The sequence below is a fragment of the Myotis davidii genome, unplaced genomic scaffold, assembly GCF_000327345.1.
Source record: "Myotis davidii unplaced genomic scaffold, ASM32734v1 scaffold125, whole genome shotgun sequence".
Classification (NCBI taxonomy): Eukaryota; Metazoa; Chordata; class Mammalia; order Chiroptera; family Vespertilionidae; genus Myotis; species Myotis davidii.
Window position 1 is genome coordinate 1,304,182 of NW_006299390.1, and position 22,146 is coordinate 1,326,327.

The 22,146-nt window shown below is 41.9% G+C and overlaps 1 protein-coding gene across 1 annotated transcript in view; it reads right to left on the minus strand.

Moving 5' to 3' along the window:
• Positions 1-799: 799 nt before the first annotated feature.
• PIK3CG (phosphatidylinositol-4,5-bisphosphate 3-kinase catalytic subunit gamma) overlaps positions 800-22,146 on the minus strand; it is a 35,948-nt gene continuing 14,601 nt past the window's right edge. The window contains exons 7-12 of the mRNA XM_015571209.1: positions 21,398-21,544; positions 19,825-19,915; positions 18,685-18,815; positions 17,574-17,685; positions 15,759-15,916; positions 800-1,807 (exon numbers count right to left, since the gene is read on the minus strand). Of these exons, the coding sequence (XP_015426695.1) occupies positions 1,529-1,807; positions 15,759-15,916; positions 17,574-17,685; positions 18,685-18,815; positions 19,825-19,915; positions 21,398-21,544 (918 nt within the window). The 3' untranslated portion in view covers positions 800-1,528. The remainder of the gene's footprint in view (positions 1,808-15,758; positions 15,917-17,573; positions 17,686-18,684; positions 18,816-19,824; positions 19,916-21,397; positions 21,545-22,146) is intronic.

Sequence of the window (22,146 nt, forward strand, 5' to 3'; positions counted from 1 at the left end):
ACTGGCTGGGCCAGGCTGTGTATTTTAAAAAGTGTCCCTGGTGACTCCTATTTGTACCCAGAGTTAAAAACTGCAGAGCATTTGAATACACAGAAGGAAGGTTTGGGCTACACCAAACCAGGTATCTACTTAGAAATATTTAAATTTAATATACATTTATATCTAATATAAACAGACACTGTTAACAGAGTTATTCCTTTGTAAAGTATTACCTGTAAGTAATTTTTAAATATTTTATAAATAACGATGTTTCTCTGAGGTTAACCAACACGTCCAATAAATAGCAAAGTAATTAAGAGATGAAAATAGTTTTTGAAAAGGACATTTCAATTGTTTTTTGAAAACCTGAAGAATGTGTCCAAAGTATAAAAGTTCTTTAAACTGAGAGGTGGATGGGACAAGTAGTGTTCTTCCTAACTCGGGGACTTTTTAGATAGCCAATATCTTCTTCCATTAATAAAAAAGAAAGAAAGAAAAAGCTTCTCAGATCAAAATTTAAAACCAACGTATTTGGAAACTAATCCATAATTTCTAGAATGTCTCCTTTAATAATGTACTTCAAAAAAACAAAAAAACTTCTTCAAGTATCTTTATAAATAAACGCCTAAAATCCAAGTAATCCCAGAGGAGAAATTCTTTCTCAACTGGTTTTTGAATCTAGGGTAAAGGGGTTCTTGAAAATTTCACAACTCTGGGTAAAAAGCTGTGGGAGGGTGGCAAGAAGAAGAAGAGAGGCAGGGAGAAAGGGAGGGAGAAAAATATGAAGGCAAAAAAAAAAATGAGTCCCTTTAGCTGCTTCTTGGTTCTATGCGGGACAAGGCTATGAAAGTTGTACTTAATAATTCACTCTGTGGACAGAGTGGGGACAAATGGTCTCATCTCTGTTTCCTCCTATTGATAATCTTGGAACCAGCCCAGCAGAGCAGGGCTAAGGTTCAGATTTCCCATTTTTGTGTTTGTGCGTCTCAGTTGTACACTGTAAAGGACCTCATTGCAAAAGACACCGAAGAGACTAACTCGCTTTGCTTCCTTTTAGTGCATCGCTGGCATCTGCAGACAACGAGGGGATGTTTGAAAATACGGTGAGGGCTGAGACGAAGACTACAATGAGCACATTATTGTCTGTAAAGAGCTCAAGGAACACAAGGATAACCGAAATTGAAGCAAACCCAGATGAAAATAGATGTCACAAATTATTCCAAAGAATTTTCAGAGGCACCCGATAATAAGATAGTCAAAACATCAGGCGCAACAAGGAACCGATTAGTCTGTTTAAACATAGAATATTCTCCAAAATCACTGAGACAAATGAGATAGAAACAAGGCTACAAATAGGCCAAGAACCGAACTACCCTTAAATAATCAGACAGGCCAATATTTGTCTCAGTGAAGAGTTCAGCTAGGAAAAGAGCTGTAATTCTGAGGTGCCAGCTTTCATAATGTCCTATGAGCATTTAAATCCAAGGTTAATGATTGACGTGCTAACTTAAAGCTTTGGAACACCAACTTGTTTTTCTAGCCCGAAGCATTAGGCTGAATGTTTCTCTCCTTGCTTGATGCCAAGAACAAGATGCAGGAACCAGTTAAACTGCACAGTCCATCCTTTGTCTCTGCACACTTCAATCTGATCAAGGAAATACTTTTTAGCATCCTCTTCATTTTTCCCCACGGTCAGGGCATCCCGAATATATTCAATATCTTCTTTGCTTGTCAACTGGGGCATTCCCGTCATCAGCATCATGGAGAACAAGATGATCAGAAGGTTCGTGTGATGACGCAGGGCCAGATAAGCCTTAGTGCAGATTTCCTGAATGAAGAAAAACATGCTGTTACCGTGGTCACAGTAACTAAATAGACTAGAGATACTGGGTACTGGAATTTTCATGGCATCTCTCTGTCTGTGGGAAGAAACCATCATAAACAGGTAAGGCCCCTTCCTCAGATGCAAAGTTAGATGAGAACAGAAACTGTTTTTGTGATCTCTTAAGCACCTTAGTGTAGATACATATATCCAGGTGTGCTCACGGAAAGCTAAGTGATACGGTGAAGGTTCATCTTATTTCCTACTCTATATTTTCACTTCAGCTCTTTCCTGGGCAAGTGAGGGTGGACATTTCTGCAGTCTCTGAAGAGCAATGAGCCAGTTTTGAACACAGTACTTGAATCAATAAACGTTATATAAGCATAAATAATCTTTGCCAAGAGCTAACGAAATCCAAAGAAATGATGGAAACATTTGTGTTTAAGATTTCGTGTTCGTCTTCACAATTTGTCCTATTCTAAGAAAATCGATGTGTTAGCTTCTCATCGTCTGACTCTCAAAATTGTTGGATGAACTTTGGAATTTTAATACATATTCTGAATACCGAGTGAAAGAGAGGGCTTTAAGAAATGCTATGGCTGCAGATAACACAGGTGCTGCAGGTGAGTTAGATCATACAGGTGAGTTAAATCCACTTATTAAGCAACAGGCATGCTTATGCCAATTAAGTTATTCCAAAACAGTGCTTCTCAACCTTGGCTGCACATTAGAATCACCTGGGAATCTTTTTAAAATCCTGATTTCTGGGCCTCATCCTCAGGCAATTCTGTTTCTTTGTTACTAATGTGGCTCAGGGCTTCTCCACCTCCCCCTGCTCCTGAGGGTCGATTGGGGCAGCAGCTGTTGCTCACACCTGCTGCTGGCGCCAGCCCCAATCATCCATGCTGTCAGCAGGGGAGCAGCAGCAGCGGTAGCGGGGCTGCTGGCCACAGCAGGAGGGGCCAGGCAGGGGCACGGAGGATGGGCTGAGACCCACCCCTGTGCCCACTGCAGCCTCACAGCCCACAGTTCCTTTCAAGGTGCACAAACTCATGCACTGGGCCCCTAGTGTTATTATAATAGTAACAACAATACCCCTAGCACATTCCTCAGGGATGACTGACTACTTATTATAAAGATCTAAGTTCTTCTCAGATTAATCTATAAATATAAAGAAATTGCAAAAAAAGTTTCTATTGAATATTTAAACTCAGTCTTGAGTTTTTAGTTCATCTGAAATAATTGGGGCCTGAGAGATCATTTTGAAAAAGTACAGTAATAAAAAACAGTGCTTGCCATACTAAATATTAAAACATATCTTAAAACTATAATATTTAAAATGGTGTGACACAGTGCCTATTCTTTTCCAAAAAGATAAGAAATTTTGTGGAACAAAATGGAAAGTTCAGAGACAGATCAAAGTATAATATATATTTATATGACATAGTAAAGGTTACTTTTCAGATTAGTAGAGAAAATATCTATTATTTGATAAATGATGCTGGTACAACTAGCTCATCATTTGGAGGAAAAATAAAAGTCCATCCCATGTGATATATCTATCAAAATAAATTCCAGATGAATTAAAGATTTAAATGTAAAAAGGTCAAATATTTAAATAATCCTGAAGTGGGAAAGGACTTTATGAAGATGACTTCCAAAGTGGAATCTATAAGAAATAGCTAGAGAGATTACAGACTCTTCAAACTTTTGAGGAAAAAAAAGCCATAAAAAATTAAGAGGCAAAAAATAAGAGAAAACATATTTGCAACATGACGTATCACTCCTTTACTCCAGCCTGCCAATAGCTCTAACAAATCAGTAAGAAAGAGATAGTTGGCTTGAAATACAGGCCAAAGATATAAATGAGAATTGACACAAAATAAATAAACATATGAAAAATATGCTATCTCATTAGAAATCAAATAAATGTAACTTAAAAAGAGATGGAGCCTGGCTGGTGTTGTTCAGTGGTTGAGCATCGTCCCATGAGCCAGGAGGTCACATTTTGACTCCAGGCAGGGCACATGCTCAGTTAAGTTCTCAATCCCCAGTGGCGGGTGTGTGATAGATGATTCTCTCTCATCACTGTTGTTTCTCTCTCTCCCTCTCTCTTCCACTCTCTGAAATGAATAAAAAGATATTTTTTAAAAAAGAGAGATGGAAACATTCATCTACCAAAACTGGAAAATCTTTTTTATTTAAAAAGAATTTTAAGCACTCAATGTTCACCTTTCATAGGCTGATGGTAGATGGGAATAGTTATAGTTTTACTAGAAGATAATTTGATAATTAAATCAAAATCTTTGAAATATGTATGTGTTTTTCAACTTAATTATGGTGGTGTCTACATGACTGATGCATTTGTCAAAATTCAAAGACCTGTACACCTAAAATAGTCAGTTCTCGGTATGTAATTACACATCAATAAATTTAATTTTAAAATGTCTATATCCTTATGCCCAGAAATTTCCATGCTAGTAATTTACCTTTTAAAGAAAATGGCTAATTTTGCAGGGATTTATCTATAAGAATGTTAATTAGAGCACTGCTCAAAATTGTGGAAACTTGAAAGCAATCTAAATATCCTATAATAGGGGATCAATAAAAAGGGTTTATGAAAGTACCTACAACTGCATGCTTTGTAACTACTAGGATGATACTGTAGAAGACTATTTAATAAGCATGTAAAAATGTTTGAGTTAAAAAGTAGGTATGAAACAACATGTAATATAATACCATTTTGGTAACTGTACACAAAGAACTTTTTAAAAAGAATGTAAGTTTATAGGCCAAAATGTTAATAGTGATTTGTCTTTTTGCACTTAGATGATCTTTTTTGTGTCATTTGCATGTGGAAGGGTAATTGCAGCGACAATGGTGGTCATGCCTGTGTCACTCTGTGTGTGCATCACCCTATCCAAAGACAAAAACTCATAGAGTATTCTGGCACTGTTTAGGTAAGCAATATCTATAATAATAAAAGTGTAATATGCTAATTAGACCGAACAACCTTCTGGACATCATTCTGGATGTCCTTCTGGAAGACCTTCCAGATGAAGCCGTGGCAGTGGGGGCCGAGGCAGAGGTGGTTAGGGGCGATCAGACAGGCAGGCGAGCAGTTAGGAACCAGTGGTCTCGGATTGCGAGAGGGATTAGGCCCGATCCCACAGGAATCCCTCGGGATCGGGCCTAAACCGGCAGTCAGACATCCCCCGAGAGGTGCCGGATTGCCAGAGGGTGAGGCCAGGCTGAGGGATTCCGCCCCGTGCAAAAATTTCATGCACCAGGCCTCAAGTATGTGTGTACATATATATATATTGCACAGAGATGACACATACCAAGGGTTCAATCAATGTTAGTCCTCTCTCTTCCCTAAATGGAGGGTAGATGGGCTCCGTGGGAGACTCCACAGACAGAAGACAGCGGTTCCTGTCTCAGCTCAGACATCACTTGTCCCCTGCAAGTGGCCCTAGTGCATTAGGCTCTTGCATTCTTAATGATTCCACTGACAGGCAGGAAATCATCTTGTCTTGCTCATTAACAGGACCCACTGAGGTCTCTCTCCTTTTTTGCTAATTACACAGGTTAAGGGCAGACTTCACCATTGGCAACATACTCGTTAATGTGCCAATTCGCACAATTTTCACGAAAGTGTAGATGAGAACGCCTTTTGATTTTGAATTAAATTACATTCTGGTTTTTAATTATTTTCTATCCTCCTATACACAGGGCGCTCCAAGCAATCTCTCCCTTCCCTCCCCAAGAATACTATGCAGCTATAAAAAAGCCCGCCCCCACAAACACAAACAAAGACTACTGTGTGATCAAACAGAAATTTTTTGAGGAGGAAAATTAGTCTGGGGCCAAGTTATTATAATACCAATCTATAGGTGCTTAGTAAGTATGTGTTAAGTGGGAACACAGTGATTCACCAATGGCGTAGTACAGGAAGAAACAAAGGAACTGCCCTGCCTCTCTTGAAGGCCATCTCACCCGGATGAGGAATTCCTTCTGGCTCTAATTTATTCAGTTAGCTCTGATTTTATATACAAGAGTCACTTCAAGGAGAAAGAAATGTCATCCCCAAATTTAAACACATGCCCATACTTGTCAGACGCAATGTCTCAATTCTGACTGGCTGTGCAGACTTAGATACTTGGTGCAGATTTACTTATGTTTTATTTAAAGGTAGTGTGGAGCAGTGGTTAAAAGTACAAATTCACACCTCGCTGCCTGGATTCAAAGCTTGGCTTTATTTCTGACAAGCTTCTTGTCACAGAAGTTACTTAACCTTTCTGGACATCAGTTTGCTCATCAATGGAATGATAATAATAACAATACCCCTTACATATGGTTGTGGTGAGATTTAATTGCTATGTAGGTGGCTGGCTATCCTATACAATAAAAGCCTAATATGCTAAGTGTCCGACCGTTCATTTGACTGTTCAACCAGTCGCTATGACATGCACTAACCACCAGGGGGCAGACGCTCTGACCGGTAGGTTAGCTTGCTGCTGGGGTCCAGCTGATCGGGACTGGGCCAGATGGGCTGGATACGCCCTGGAGTCTTCCCATGCTCCCTCCCTGCCCCAGCCCCGATCGTGCACCAGTGGGGTCCCTTGGGCTGGCCTGTGGGGATCAGGCCGAAACCAGCTCTCCAACATCCCCCAAGGGGTCCCAGATTGTGAGAGGGTGCAGGCCAAGCCAAGGGACTCCCAGTGCACGAATCTGTGCACCGGGCCTCTAGTTGTTCATAACCTGAGAAGTTGCATTATTGATCACATACTTCTCAGGGCCGAGAGGTCACCTTCCCATCTGGACCACCTGTTCGAAATGTCTCCTCAGACAGTAAAGACCTAGGAGGTGAGGTGGGTTGGGGTAGGAGACAAGCCTCACTCCAACCAGGGTTGGCACTGGCCCACTGAGGTGGGAAGGGAGACGGGAGCACAGAACACAAAGGCTACATATGCAGGTGGTTCTCTTGCTGTGAGGGGCACAGTGAGTGCTTGCTCCACCCACTCAAGCCCCAGAGGTATCATTTCTGCCCCTTGTACTCAACCTTCCTTCTGCGAGAATGTCCTGGCCATGCTGCTCCAGCCTGAGGCCTGTGGTTTGAGGGACCATGAGGATGTGGCTTGGGGAGTTCAGGGGGAAGCCCAGAACAGAAGTTACTGGCTGTAGCAACAGACTTTTCCCTTCTGCCTAAGCTGCCCGGCACTGACCTCAAACATCCTCCTTCTGTCCTTCTCAGATGCCTGTTGAAGGCTTTCTGTTATTAAGTAGAGAAGAAGGGGTAAAGGAACAATCGGACGGCAGGGACGCGGGTAATGTACTTCTCTCGAATGTGAATGTGGGGAGCACTGTAGGTTTGTTAGTGTCATTCGCTGGAACACTACCCTTTAGTGGCTAATAGACTGAGCCTACATTGTACGTCTGCTCTTAATTTCATAGCTGATTCAAATGCAACTAGTACCAAAGGAACGATTGCTTTTACAAAACTCCCACTCCCACCATTCTTGGGAACAAAGGCACTCCTTACCACTTCAGTGTCAACACTTTGACTTGATTTGTTAACTGGCACAACTTATCGGGCCATTAAATTGAAAAGAAACGGTTTTCTATGTACAATTTACTCATTTCTTAACCACCAATGAGCTGTGGCTGCCTTGGACTATCCACGGTCATGTGGAATAGGCCTACTTTTTCTTTAAACTCCTCCATTCTCATCTCGAAAAATAATTACTGTACATAATGCACAAAAACGAGGAAGTAATTTCAGAATCATAAAACAGAAACCTTTGGAGCAGATTCTAGGGCTGAGGTGAGAGAGAGAAGAAAAACAAATATTCATCAATGAAAAGAAATGTTCTCACCCTCCGACCTTTCCTTAAATAATCATGTTGCCTCTGTCTGTAGAGCATGGAGAAAGAGGAGAAAAATAATATTTCAAAGACAGGGGATTTTATTTCGCTTTTATAAAAACCAATGACTTGGCTAGGCAATGTCTTTAGAAGTTATTTTGGCAAAACAGAATAGATCACTGATTAGCAGATCTAATAACACTTTGGTAAATTTGAAGTACTTATGAGAGTGCGTCTGACACTTGGCCATGCATTTATTCGGTGTGAATTAGGATTCTTATCTTCAAGGGCTTCTTAAAAATGATTCTCAGACTAGTTCTGTCTACCAGAGGAAGGGCTATACTGCCATCTTCTCAAATATTTAGCTAGAAGCTCATTATAAAGGTAAAGGTTACAATTAAACTGTTCTATTTTAGTAAAATATTCTAAATAGACTAGACCAGTGATCAGCAAACTGCGGCTCGCGAGCCACATGCGGCTCTTTGGCCCCTTGAGTGTGGCTCTTTCATAAAATACCGACTTCTGCGCATGGGCCACAAAGTTTCAATCTCACTGTACGTGCGCGCCCGCACGTGGTATTTTGTGGAAGAGCCACACTCAAGGGGCCAAAGAGCCACATGTGGCTCGCGAGCCGCAGTTTGCCGACCACTGGACTAGACCATCTGTGGAGGTGTGTGCTATTTATCTTCTAGCCTTGTTCCAAAAGGGACTGCAGGTGGATTACTGGGACACATAAAAGCCAAAACAACATTAGTTAAAAGTGGGTAGAAAAAGGAAAGGGACTAACAAAGGAAATGACCTGCAATGAGTTTGGGAAAGAGACTAAACCTACGTATCATAAATCCTACCCACTTGCTATGAGCGGTCAGTCTTCAAATATATCTGCAGCCCAAAGGAAAACTGAATGTGTCACTGCATCCAGTGTTCAGATGATTAAAAAAAAACAACCTGTTTGTTTAGGAGACACACAGCTTTTTAAGAAACTAAGACCTGATAGAAATTTCGCAAGAGGAACTTAAATAAAGTACACTCTGTAACGTGGTGAACAGTGTCCTCAATAATATCCTGGTGGTAGACAAAACAATTCTCTAAAAGAAACTAAACATTGAGAGAACGGTGCCGGTTGGAAGGTTATTCTCGGTAGATGTTGCAAGTAGCAGGGGTCTAACGTCTTATTTACTGACTGACATGGCATGCTGGTCAACATGTAGCCAGTCCAAGGCCATCTCTCAGTGATACGTTTATATCTTTCCAGAAAGGTGATAAAATTCATGGAGCTTATCCAAGTCCTAACAACTCTACAGCCCCAGGCAAGTCTGCACCAGGCGAGATGTCCCACCAGCATAGTTGAACTCCTACAAAAGACTGATGCCGGACCCGTCTCTGAGCACATCTTCCAATGGTGGCACAGAGAGTGAAGTACTGAGATTCTCAGACCTGGACGGCGGAGGCTGAGCTTGATAGTGGGCTAGGGTACAAATCCTGAGAGAGAATCCTTTGTCCAGTCAGTATGTCATGAGCATTTTGACAGATAAACTTGTAATTTCTCTGTTGACCTTTATTACGGTAACTCGTGATTAATCAACTGAGCTCCAAAGAACGTTTTTGCTTTGCTCTCTACCCACCCCAATTCAGCCCATGCCCTGCTTGGACCCACATCTCCTTTCTTGACTCAAATTCCAATACATACTCCCATGTATCCTATGTTCCATCCAGACTGGACACCTGTGCTTTGTTCCTTAATACTAATACGAAATACTAACTTCACCTCCTTGCTCATGTTATGGTCATGATCCAGAGTGGGGAAAGGAACATCAGGTAGAAAGAACAACATGAGCAAGGGCATGAAGTTAGGACATGTGGTATATTCCTAGAGTTCAACATAGGACAAAATGAAACTGAACTCAGCCCTTAAGGCCCAATAGAAAACTTCCTTTGCTCCATAGCCCTTTTCTATCCCCCATGATTTAATTGCTCCTTCTGCAAACCACTGTTGAAATCCTTAGTACAAAGTTGTATATGTACGGGGGTGGGGGTGAGGGGTGAGGGCCCTGAGTGTGCCTTTGCTCTGTGTCACCTGTGCCCAGCACAGTGTCAGGCACACTGTAGATAGTATGCAGAATGCTTCATGCACAGAGCCAAGTTCAGTGTTGGGAAAGACTCACTGCTTTAAAATCAAGATGAATTAGGGAAGGATCATATTTGAAGGGGATTAAACTGTAAGCAAATTTTGGCTTGTGAAGAGCAGTACTTGAGCCTTCTTTGGCCGGCTCAGTATCTGAAATGTAGTAGGTATTTAATAAGCGTGTGTTGAATAAGTGTGCATATGGAAGAACAGAGCCTGGTGACGCTAGCAGGATGGGGTAGGAAGCTGATATAGCCTCGCCTGGCAGGTTACAGTATAGTTATAGGTGTAGACAAGTGAGGGAGAGTCGGAGAACAGGAATGGGAATTATGGTGAGTGTCCCTGGTGGTCCCTGTGGCTGGGCTTAGGGAGAGGACTTGAGTCCCTAGCAAGACAGATGACAGGAGAAAACAGGGCCCCACTGCTGGAAGCAGGTTAATAAGCAGTGCCCTTGTGAAGAAACGGAGGCAGAAGGAGTTCAAACAACCCAGGGTCTGAGAGGAGAGCTAGATGAGAGCAGAGATGGACTTTGAACAAAGGTTCTTAAAAACCTAAGTCGGGGCTGGCCTGTAGGTTTAAGGGCCTGGGTATGCCCTGGCATGGGGGCAACACTGCCAGGAGTGGAAACCCAGCAAGGCCTGATAAACTGGCATCCTAGATCAACGTAACTCACCCAGTAAATGGGCTCCAGACTTCACTCCTACAAACGCTCTTTTAGAGTGACATCTAGGGGCAAGCACCTTTCCTGTGCCCTCCTCACACTGCCTGCGGGGCACAGACGTGCAGAAGAGGATGCTCCCCTGACCTCTCCAGCTTTAGCTGACATGCACTTGCTGAGCGTTTGTTTCTACAAGACCAAGTTGTTTATGCTCCGTGCAAACCATCTTACATTGAAGTATACACCACAGGTCTTATTCTCCTGGCATGGACTATTGCTCTGATTGGGGGAAAATATGTAATGTTTATGTAAGAAAATCTTCACAAAAATGTGAATGGGCATCATATGACCCATATTTGCATTATTATTTTTTAAATATTTTAAAATATTTTTTTATTGATTTTAGAGAGAAAGGGAGACGGAGAGAGAGAAACATCAACAATGAGAAAGCATCATTGATCGGCTGCCTCCTGCATGCCTCCTATTGGTGGATCGAGCCTGCAACCCAGGCATGTGCCCTGACTGGAATTGCACCATGACCTCCTGGCTCATAGGTCTATGCTCAACCACTGAGCCACACCAGCCGGGCCATATTTGTATTATTTGATAAAATACTAGATTTCATAATTAGGTTTACTTCTGATGCACAGATATTTAGCCTGCACCTTGAAGGCTTAGTGACGTTCCTGTGACGGCAGTTTGTCCATCTGTGCCTGAGTTACTGCTTCATCAATTGATGGAATACAGTGCATTATGGGGGAGGAAGGAAACCTAGAGGCTCACTAGTCTCATCCATCTCTGACCGATGCAGGAATTGCCCTCCACCATTCATTTCTTCACTCCCCAAGTCCCCTCCCGAGTGATTATACGTCTCAGGCCCCACGGGAGGGGTGCAGGCAAGATTGGTCCCCGTTGCACAGAATCTGGGAAGGGCAGAGGAAAGGGCAGGCGAGTACAAATCATTATATGCTGTGATAGATGCTACGAAGGCAACATGCAGGGGGCTGTGCCAAAGAGCAACACGAGGGACCTAATTTAGAAGACTGCTCTGACAAACAGCATTTGAGCTGGGCCCTCAAGGGCAGTGAGGGCCCTCCAGGGAGGAGGCCCGCGGTGGAACAGCTGGATGGGGAAGATGAGCAGGAAGGCCACTGCAACCCGAGTGAATGTAGGGGGGGTGCCATGGCACAGGGCCCTGTAGCGCAAGCTTAGATAGGTAGATGTTATTCCCAGTGAGATGAGAAGTCACGGAGCAGTTTAAAGTAAAGGGAGTAACGGTATCTATTTCTTAACTTCAGTTTTTAGCCAAATTTTGGTTAATTTGCAACCTTCTAAAACACCAGATATTTAATACAATGAAAGAAAAACACTAAAATGTTGCCAATGTTTTTTTAGAAAGTGCAATCCTGTTTTTTTATTTTTATATCCTCCTGATATTTTCAATATTTTGCTAGGTTTTGATTTTTTTTTTTAAAAGAAGCAGTTACTACGTTTAAAATAAGACAAAACCCACATTCATATATAAGAATAAGCGGGGAAGCTAAATTTTATTTGCCAATGATATAAATGTATTTGTATGGAATATGTGTTCTGTGACTGTTCAATGAAATTGAAAGCAAAATGGTTCTAAAATAAATTACCAGTGGGCAAAACACTGTTTTCTTTTAAATCTCTGCAGTAAGGGAGATAGTTTTCTAAGGATAGCTTATTTTTCAAATTGCCATCGTTGAAATATATCTGTTTAGCACCCTGTGTGTAAGCTGCAGCTCCCAAGGCTAACAGACATTCTTGGTTTTGTGTCTTCTTGTCCATCTATGCTGGTTTGTTCCCGAACGCTCCACTATTCCAGAAATAAATTATGAATATGGTGCTTGGCCAAGCAGGCTCCCTTGGGAAGAAGGGAGAGGTGCAATAAAGGAGCGCCGCCCCCTTTCAGCCCCTCTGACCTCCCCCCGCTGGCCACTTGCTGGGTATATTTGTAAGACTTTGGGGAGACGGTCCCCCTTTGTCCTGAACAAAAAGTGGGTCAACTTTCCCCCCACCCTTTCTAACAGGTTATTCAGATGTGCTGCGTGCATTAATCCACCTTGTCAGCTCAAAATCAGTGATTCACTGGAAATGAGGACACTTTTAATTCCAATGTAAAGATATACAACATTTCCCAGCTTCCCTAAAAATGGCAGCTTTATGACATAAGATCCTGGGGTGCTATTCAGAGAGTGTCAAGATGTGCTTCCTGAGCTCGAAGGACTTCATCTCAGGAAGGGAACACAAAACGAAGACACAGAAAACCCTCTGAGAGGCTTAGTGGTACGTGAAGAAAAATTGCCAAAGGGTCTGAGTTAGTCAAAGGTGAAAAAAACTTTCTCCTCAACTTTGTCAGGCTGGAAGCTTTAGAAATTCTGCATATGGATAACTGCACATGTACGTGTGTGTGTGTTTGGCTTTTTTCCTATGGTGAGTGAGGAGGGTGGGGGCCAGTGCAGAGAGGAGGTGCAGGCAAGGGGGCAGGCAGAGCTGGGACCCTCGTTTGCTCTTTAACCAGAACAAGGCTACTTTCCCATGTTTTACATACGACATGTCAGAAAGGGCTTCCTCACTTGAAAGTGTTCAAAGTGTGCAGACCTGCTGTGATGCGTCTGACTTTCTTCTATAGTCGCGGCGCTGGGCTAAGCACTCTGCACATTTCATTTAAATAATCCCTAAAAAATGACATGATGTAGGTCCTAGTATTCCCACTTCACAGACGAGAAAACAGAGGCTCTGAAAGGATAAATAATCTGTATCACACACACGCAGCTACTAAGTAGCGGGGCGAGGATTCACATTCAAGTCTGTCTGCTCTGAAGCCCATCCTTCCAACCACAAGGCCACCCTGGATCTGTGCTGAAGGCTCAAGGAGCATACAGTCACCGGCCCTTAAGCAGCAGGCTGATACCCAAGGCACAGGTCTCGCGCTGAAGTACAATGAAATGTATGAAAGGGTGCTTTCAGTGGGGCACACTGCCAGGATGTCACTTTACTTAAAGAGGCTTCAATGGCTTAGGAAACAAGTTTTGGCCACAAAGGATGGAGAAATGCTTCCAGACGAGAGGACAGCTAGTGCAGAGGCGCTCCGCAAAGACTTCCTGGTTTGGGTGGAAGCTGCCTGGAGGGGGTGGCAACCTTCCCTTGGCCTATCCACACCCCGAATCTTTTCACTAAGGAATGTTTTAAAACGTAAGACAACAATAAAGAGGACCAATGGGGAAGCTTTCCCGGGATTTGAGGGTTGACATGGGCATTTTGGGGTCTACAGGGCGTTGTCAGCAACAGGGCAGATGGACAATCCCTGGGGGAAGCCACTAGCAAAAAGGAAGAGAACAGATACACAGAAGCAAGGAGAGCCAGCTAGTGAGGTCAAATCCCTCCTGTCTGCTTCTTTAAATGGCACTACTGCTGCCTCCTTTGTTCAAAGCTCCTCACAGGAGCCACCTCCAGGAGAGGAGAGTCGAGTGTTTTTCCCTCCTTTAAATGGTAACATTCTTTCAGGTGTTCTATTCTTTTCTTCCTTTCTTTTTTTTATTATTCTTTTTCTTTTGTGGAACCATTTTTCTTTTCTAGGAAGTTGTCAAAACATATGATTTTTTAACTTTAAAGAAAAACAGGACTGCAATGTGTCAAATCCCTGGAAATGGTCTGAACCCAGTGGAGTTTACACAGAAACACACAGTAAAAACCCTAAGGCCATCTGGCCACAGAGATCTCAGTTTCTCTGACAACACTCCTGCAGCGGTGGGAGGGCAAGTCCTGGGATCACTGAAGTGAAAATCAGGCAGGAGAACAAACAAGAACAGGCAGGTTTCAAAACAACATATTTTGGTTCCTGTTCTACTGAGTTTCAGACCCATGTCACCTCCCAGGGATAACATGGGACTGAGAAGGGACTCAGGAAAAAGACTTGTTCCTAAATGCTGACTACAAATCAAGACACATTTAAGGGGCACTAAGGGAGGGGGGCTACTTAAGGGGAGCCCAAGGCAAACGTACATATGAAGCGATCACTCATTGCCTCCCTTGTTCTGTTTTGTGTTTGCATGGCTATAACATCGGCGTATTACAGCAGTGACTACAATTTCTCGGAGTTATGCGCATTCACAGTTATTCAATTTGCAAGCATGAAAATTGTACTCTTCGGGTACTGAACATATTTGATAGACAGAAGTAGATGTAGCCCAGAAAGGAATGGAAAAGAGGCTGGAATGTGAACGCTCCCAGGGAGCTGGGTAGGCCCACACAGGAGCTTGCTTGCAGGTCAGCAGGACAAGCCAGTGCTCCATGCAGGACCTGTAGTCAAGCTGACAGGATTTCAAGTGAGAGAAGGGACCGTCTTCTACAAAAATGAGAAAAGCACACAGTGTTGCAACAAGAATTCCTGTGTTAATCTGCTAAATATTCGCCTGTAGCAAAAATCAGGAGAAGTCTCCAATTGCCCTGGCCGGGTAGCTCGGTTGGTTAGAGCGTCATCCCAATACGCCAAGGTTGTGGGTTCAATCCTCGGTCAGGGCACATACAAGAATCAATCAATGGCCCAGGCTGGTGTGGCTCAATTGGTTGAGCACTGCCCCATGCACTGGAAGGTCGCCAGTTTGATTCCTGGTTGGGGCACATGCTCAAGTTTTGGGTTCTGTCTCCGGTAGGGGTGTGTATGAGAGGCAATGGATTGATGTTTCTCTCTCTCTCTCTCTCTCTCTCTCTCTCTCTCTCTCTTTCTCTGTCTCTCTCTAAAGTCAATAAAAACGTATTTTTTCCTTTTTTATTTAATAAAAACATATTTTTAAAAGAATCAACCAATGAATGCAAGAATGATGCATAAATAAGTGGAACAACAAATCGGTGTTTCTCTTTTCCTCTTTCTTCCTAAAAATCAATAAATTTAAAAAAAGAGAAGTCTGCAATCATTTGAGAATCCTGAAAAATCTATGTAAAATTTGGACCTTCTAGGCAATACCTTGGAGAGATAAACACTCTAAAGCCAAACCGGCTTGCTCTTCCGTACGGCCCCTCTGCAGTGCAGTGTCCTGCGGATGCTCTAGAGCTGCCAGCCCCAGGAGCGCGGAACACGTTTACCTGCTATTTGGTTGTAGGTAGCAGGGTTACTGAGAAGGTCATTTTGCACTTGGGGAGGGAATGGAGAAGGTGGGGTCATGCCAGAGGGGATGGGCAGAGGTGAGAGGAGCCCCAAAGTGGAGGGAAAGGCGTGGGCAGCTGTGTGCTGCGGGCACCGCCTGCTTGGTGTTCACAGTAGGCAGTCATCATGAGGCCACTTACCTGAAATTTCTGGAAGTGTGGGCTTGTCTTCTTTCCAGAAGTTCCCATCACAAACAGGAAGTCTGGGGTTAGCACAAATGGCACTCTCTCCTTATTAATGCCCAGGAAGCTTTTGTAATTCCCAAGAATATGCCCAAAGTCAATATGAAATAGATTTCCTTAAAAGAAGAAAATGTCTGACATCATTACGCTGGCATAAGTGCTTGTAACAATACTCGGGTTTGTTTACTCCTCAAAACATGTTTTTAGGTTGCCTGACAATGAACCATCTTGGGTGACAGAGCTATTTTTACACTGTTTTATCAGCCGGTGGTAGTTTTCGTTTCAGCAGGTGTGTGTAGTAATAGCCACAAAGCGCTCTTTGAACCAAGTATGTTTTCTTTACCCTTCCTGTGTTCTTTAAATGAGTCAAATGTTATTTAAAAATTCTCGTCTCAGAATTATTCTTAGAAATATAAATCAAAACTCTGGCTAATAGTCTTCATTATGCCCAAGACTCTTTTATACCCTTTGTGTAACTCCAGATAGACTGATGTTTCAGTCCGCGTGGGGTTTCTTCATTTACCTTTTACTTTTGAGTAGCATGATAGAAATAAATCATTTGAATTTCCTTTGGGTCAAATTCTACCATTTTTACCATCACCACCACAATTACCATCATCTCTTCTCATTTGTATAGCTCTTTTTCATATGTATGGACAATACATTATTGATTCTCATAGAGAGAAAAGTGGTTTACCCAAATATGGTGCTTTTCCCAGACTCTTAAGTTGGTCCAAATTTCTTTTTAAAAAAAATCTTTATTGTTGAAAGTATTACATGTCCCCTTTTCTTCCATTAACCCCTCTAATCCCCCCAAGCCCTCTGCCCCAGGCCTTCACCACCCTATATTTTGTGTCCATGGGTTATGCATATACGCATACAAGTTCTTTGATTAATCTCTTCCCACTTACCCACCCATTCACCTCTGCCTTCCCTCTGAGATGCGACATTCTGTTCCATGCTTCTATGTCTCTGATCTATTTTGTTTATCAGTTTATTTTATTCATTGGATTCCACATATGAGTGAGATCATGTGATACTTGTCTTTCTCTGACTGGCTTATTTTGCTTAGCATAATACTCTCCTGGTTCCTCCATGCTGTCTCAAAGGGTAAGAGAGCCTTCTTTTTTTACTGCTGACTAGTATTCCATGGTGTAAATGTACCACAGCTTTTTTATCAGTCCAAATTTCTTAGGCAAAAATTTCTTGGCATGGTAGCCAATATTGACCACTGTCAGAGCAGACAGTGAACTAGTGAGCAGGGGTAGGTTAGGAAGACACAGCATATTAGATGTAAAGCCCTATATCTGTGAGTTCTTTTTGTTTGCTTTTCTATAACATTTGACACTGTTGATCGTGCCCACCTTCACTAGCTTCTGGGATATGATCTTATCCTAGCTACTCTCTGACTTATGTTTCTTGGGTCTCATTTCCTCCATCCTCCTCCATTCCTCACTCCTGGGTGATCTAGGGTGATCACAGAATCAGTGTCCCTGTATAATAATGACTTCTAGATAGGTGCTCCAACCTTGAATCCTATTTAAAAAATTACTCTGTGCTGGGGGAGGAGAAGTTAGTGCTCAATGGTTAGAGTCTCAGTTGGGGAATAGGAATAAGTTCTGGAAATGAATGGTGGTGATGGCTGCAGAACAATGTGAATGTACACAATGCCACTAAACTGTGCATTTACAACTGGTTAAAGTGGTACATTTTATGTTATGTGTATTTTACCACATTTTTTTTTAAAAAAAAAGTTGCAGTAAATAAACTCACCTGTCTCTGTAATCATAATGTTGTCGTTGTGCCGGTCGCCTATTCCGAGAACAAAGGTTGCCACACAGTAGCCAGCACAGGAATAAACAAATCTCTCCACCGCTGCCTGAAACTAATGCACATGCATCTGAATATTAGCTGTGTTCCAACTACAGCGACAGCATGAACCTATCACAAGTGACTTTCAAAAAGACCTCATTCTGGGAACCATTTCAGAGAGCAAATTAGTTGTGTGGGGTTCCATTAACATTATATCTGCTAAGTGCCAACTTTCTCATTTGCTCTACTGACATTTCAGGCAAAGATTCAATGATCCACAAGAGCAGGAGGAGAAAACAAGAGGCAACGGGCGACATCAATTTAATCAAAGGGCTCACTGTCCCTCCGGGTGTCACTTGCCAACAACTAGACAGAACTCAGGATCATTTCTTCGTCATTGATGAACATGTGTCATTGGTGAACATGTGTTTTGCTTGTGACCACTTTAAAGGTGATGGGGTCACAATCCACATGTACAACAGACGAATAAGTGCTGCTAATGACATTGCCTTCCCAAAAGCCTGTGAACCATGTAAATGAGAAGTACTAATAAACCCTGTGCAGAACTTTCAACGACAGCCCACGGCTTGGGAAGGATTCAGCACATGTACTTCAGGGGAATGTGAAACTGACATTTTCAGCATCCATAATCTATCGTTTAGATTAGACTGACGTGGTAAATTAGAAAGCGCTTTACAGGGTATGCACTGTTTCCCAGGTAGGAAGAAGTTTATGTGTGCTAACTAAATTTTTCTGCTGAACAACAAAAATACACTGTCATAAAAAGTGCTACTGAATTATTTCACAGAACCAAATTTGATGCAAAGCGAGCCTGATAATCAAAGGAGAAACAAATGCTCATGGAGTTCTGAACAGAGCTTTTCTGTTTTACACAGCGATGCTAGGTCACCACAAGAAGGTGCCTACAACCCTCAGGACCTCATGAATAAAGGGTTTCACGACATACATCAGGAGGCACGACACTGGCAGATCCTTTGGACATGTGAAACCGACATGGCCATGTAAATGACAACTTCAAGGGCCTTCGGAGTGGAGAGAAGCAGGGGCTCACCTTTTCTTCAATAGGGCATTTTTCTTTCAGCCAGTGATTCAGGACTTCATCTTTAAACGCTCCTGTGTTGCCCACGGTGCTTTGCTGAATTTTGGCAATGGTTGTGGCATCTTTCACAATCTGGATCATTCCTGCAAGAGGAGGCACACAGTTTGATAGAGGCTGGGGCCTAGGGCCTGACCCAGAGGAAAAATGGCTATGTCTTTGTTGAGTGGAGGGCAGAGAGCTACTTTCCAGATTCAAGCAGTTGGTTTTCTTCAGAGTGAGAGAAACAAAAGGAGGAGAATATGGAAGCTGTGTGGGACATGCTTAATATTACTGAGGGGGAAGAGGACAGGGTTGGTTTTGAAAGGTCCTAAGTAAAAGCATTTATGGGCTGAGTATATTCCTCCTTCCTTGGCAACCTGTGCCTTTTCCTTTATTTTAAGTTATAGGCCAAGTAAAACGGTTTTGTACAGTTCTCAAGTCAGAATCTTGAATAAAAATGTTTGATTGGCCCGGCTGGCGTGGCTCAGTGGTTGAGCGCTGACCTATGAACCGGGAGGTCATGGTTCGATTCTAGGTCAGGGCACATGCCCGGGTTTCAGGACCGATCCCCAGTGTGGGGTATGCAGGAGGCAGCTGATCAATGATTCTCTCATCATTGATGCTTCTATTCCTCTCTCCTCTCCCTTCCTCTAGGAAATCAATAAAAATATGTATTAAAAATGTTTGATTGAAATAAAATGTTAAATATTCATAAAAGTGCCTAAAAGTAGAGTATGTAATAGCTTTAATTATGTGAATTCTGGGATATTAAAATCAGTGACAGAATTTCTATTTTTAAATGTTACTTGTGAGGGAGAAGTTTAATGTGCAATGAAACAGTTAAAGTTTAGAGGTGGAAAAGTAAAGAGGGAAGAGCAGGTTCTAACTAAAATAATTTCCATGTATAGTAACAAGGTTTTGAATCATGCATTCATTTATCTTCAACATATCCATATTAAATTGGGAGTCACGTTCACCCTCCTTGGAACACTTTCTTCCTTTTTATACGGATGTAGATTGTAATTTGTCAGTCAGCAAATGCCGGCACTGAAGGAATTGCGATCCTTTAAAAGTAGCTGAGTGATACATCCACCTCCTGAGGTAAGCACATACCTATTTTGTCACCAGTTGAAATGCAACCATATGGCAGGAGGCACAGATCCAAAGATTCAATCTCCCAGATGGATTCCATGATTCGTAGAATCTGGGTATCAAAACACAAAAAGGTTTCCATTATAAATGTATATATTTCTTCTTCTGAAAAAAATATCTGGTAACACAAAATATGAAATAAAACATTTTTTTTTATTATTTATCAACCTGGTACTCTGAAGTTTCCATTCCTTGGGAGCCTATAAATTTTGGTCCCTGAGATTTACCTTGGGGAAGAAGATAAGTGGATTTCTTTTGAGATAGATTTTGGCCCCAATTCATCTATTCCACTCCAGGTATGTATATTTTACCACAATAAAAAAATTCCACTCTACACATAAGGCACTCTCAGGCTACAACCAAGACGATAATAGCAACAATCACAATGATAGCCAGCATTTACTGAGTGCTGTTGTATGTGATCTCTTGCATTTATCCTATAGTGTGGAGTAATTATTATTCACATTCTGCAGGTGAAGAGACTAAGGCTTAGAGAACTGAAATAACTTGTCCTTATCTGCCAAGCAAAGTGCCTTAACGACAAGACAAAGTACATAAGGTTCAAGTGCAAAATTTGCCTCAAAATGAGAGGAAAATGAGTGATGTTTTGTGGTTTTCAGTTACAGCTTCAAATAATTCAAAAGAGGTTACAGATTTGTTGGAAATTAAATGAACTTTCAAAAGGTTTTGAACTTTCAAAAGAACTTTCTTTTTCTTTTTAATAAAAAATTATTTCCAGGAAAAATACATTCTTGAAAAGAGAGCAAAGGGTATTATTGTTTCCATATTAGAAATCAGCAAAAACAGAAACATAGAGGGAATTGAAAACATGTCCTTGTTTTTAAATAGTCTACATTTATAGCACTGTGGTTTGCCTATTTTAAGTAAATCATATCACATATTAGAAATTACGTTACCTCTACAATGTTGAACAACTAGAATACAGAGTATCACTGAAGTTTATCCAGAAATGTTAGAACATAGAAAAATGATGAACATTGGATACCTGCATCATTCATCTGCTGTAGCAATCTGTTCACTCTTGTTATTTAACTGCATGATTTCTTCAATCACCTACCTGTTCATCTTCTTTCCCATTCCTATTAAGTCAGTCACTTGAGTTTGTATTATGTGGATGTGTATCAAAGGTTATGTATCTAAGAAAAGCATCTCTGTGTGTACCGTATGTAGCTATGTCTATGAATATGAATAAAAGTGAATGCTTGGAGGTAAATACATCCATGTTCTGTGTTACCATTCTAGAAATGGGGTATATAGGTGAGGGGAGTATATCTGACTATTTGAACATGTTGGATATGCATCCTCTCAGGAGTGACAGAACTATGATGCTCACTAGATGGCATAGCGAATGGTTCACAGCCATACTCCCGCCAGGGAAACTATTATGTAATCACTGTTCATCATGCAAGATAGGAGAACGGGAACAGAGTCAGTAGAAGGCATTTTTTTTAGATCTAATATACTAGAAATGTTTTTTCAGATAATTGAAAAAAAATCCTTCACGGTAGCATACCTGTAAAATGAGCATGTCTTGGCGCAGATCATCGCCATGTTTAAAGATAATCCCAATGGTCTCGTTGGATAGAGCTGTAGGGTCGGCACATTTAAACTCAAGCCACAGGGGTTTCTTCTTAGAGGCCATCACTTTACACTTTTCAACCTGGAAAGAAACAGTCAGATGTTTTTATACATAATCAATACACATTGTAGAGACACACATCCTCTTGTGAAGTATCAATATAAACAACCAGGACAAACTCCTAGTTGGAAAATGATTTTCAAAGATATAGGTAAAAAATACAGAAAGTGTCCTCAGCAAGTCTGAAAATGCTAGGGAGAGTAATTTACAACACTTAAATCAGTGGTTCCCAAAGTGTGTTCCAAGGAACCCTAAGGGTCTGTGAAGATGCCTAAGAGCTATGGCAGATCCCATCCTCTGCACACCCCATTCCCATAGGATTCTGGTACAGAGCAACTTTGTTTATATATTTGGGCTCCCTCTAAGATTTAAGTTGGGAAAAAAAAAGAATTCTACTGCTACCACAATGTCTAAAAACTATTATTGCAGCCCTAACCGATTTGGCTCAGTGCATAGAGCGTCGGTCTGCGGACTTAAGGGTCCCAGGTTTGATTCCGGTCAAGGGCATGTACCTTGGTTGTGGGCACATACCCAGTAGGGAGTGTGCAGGAGGCAGCTGATCGATGTTTCTCTCTCATCGATGTTTCTAACTCTCTATCCCTCTCCCTTCCTCTCTGTAAAAA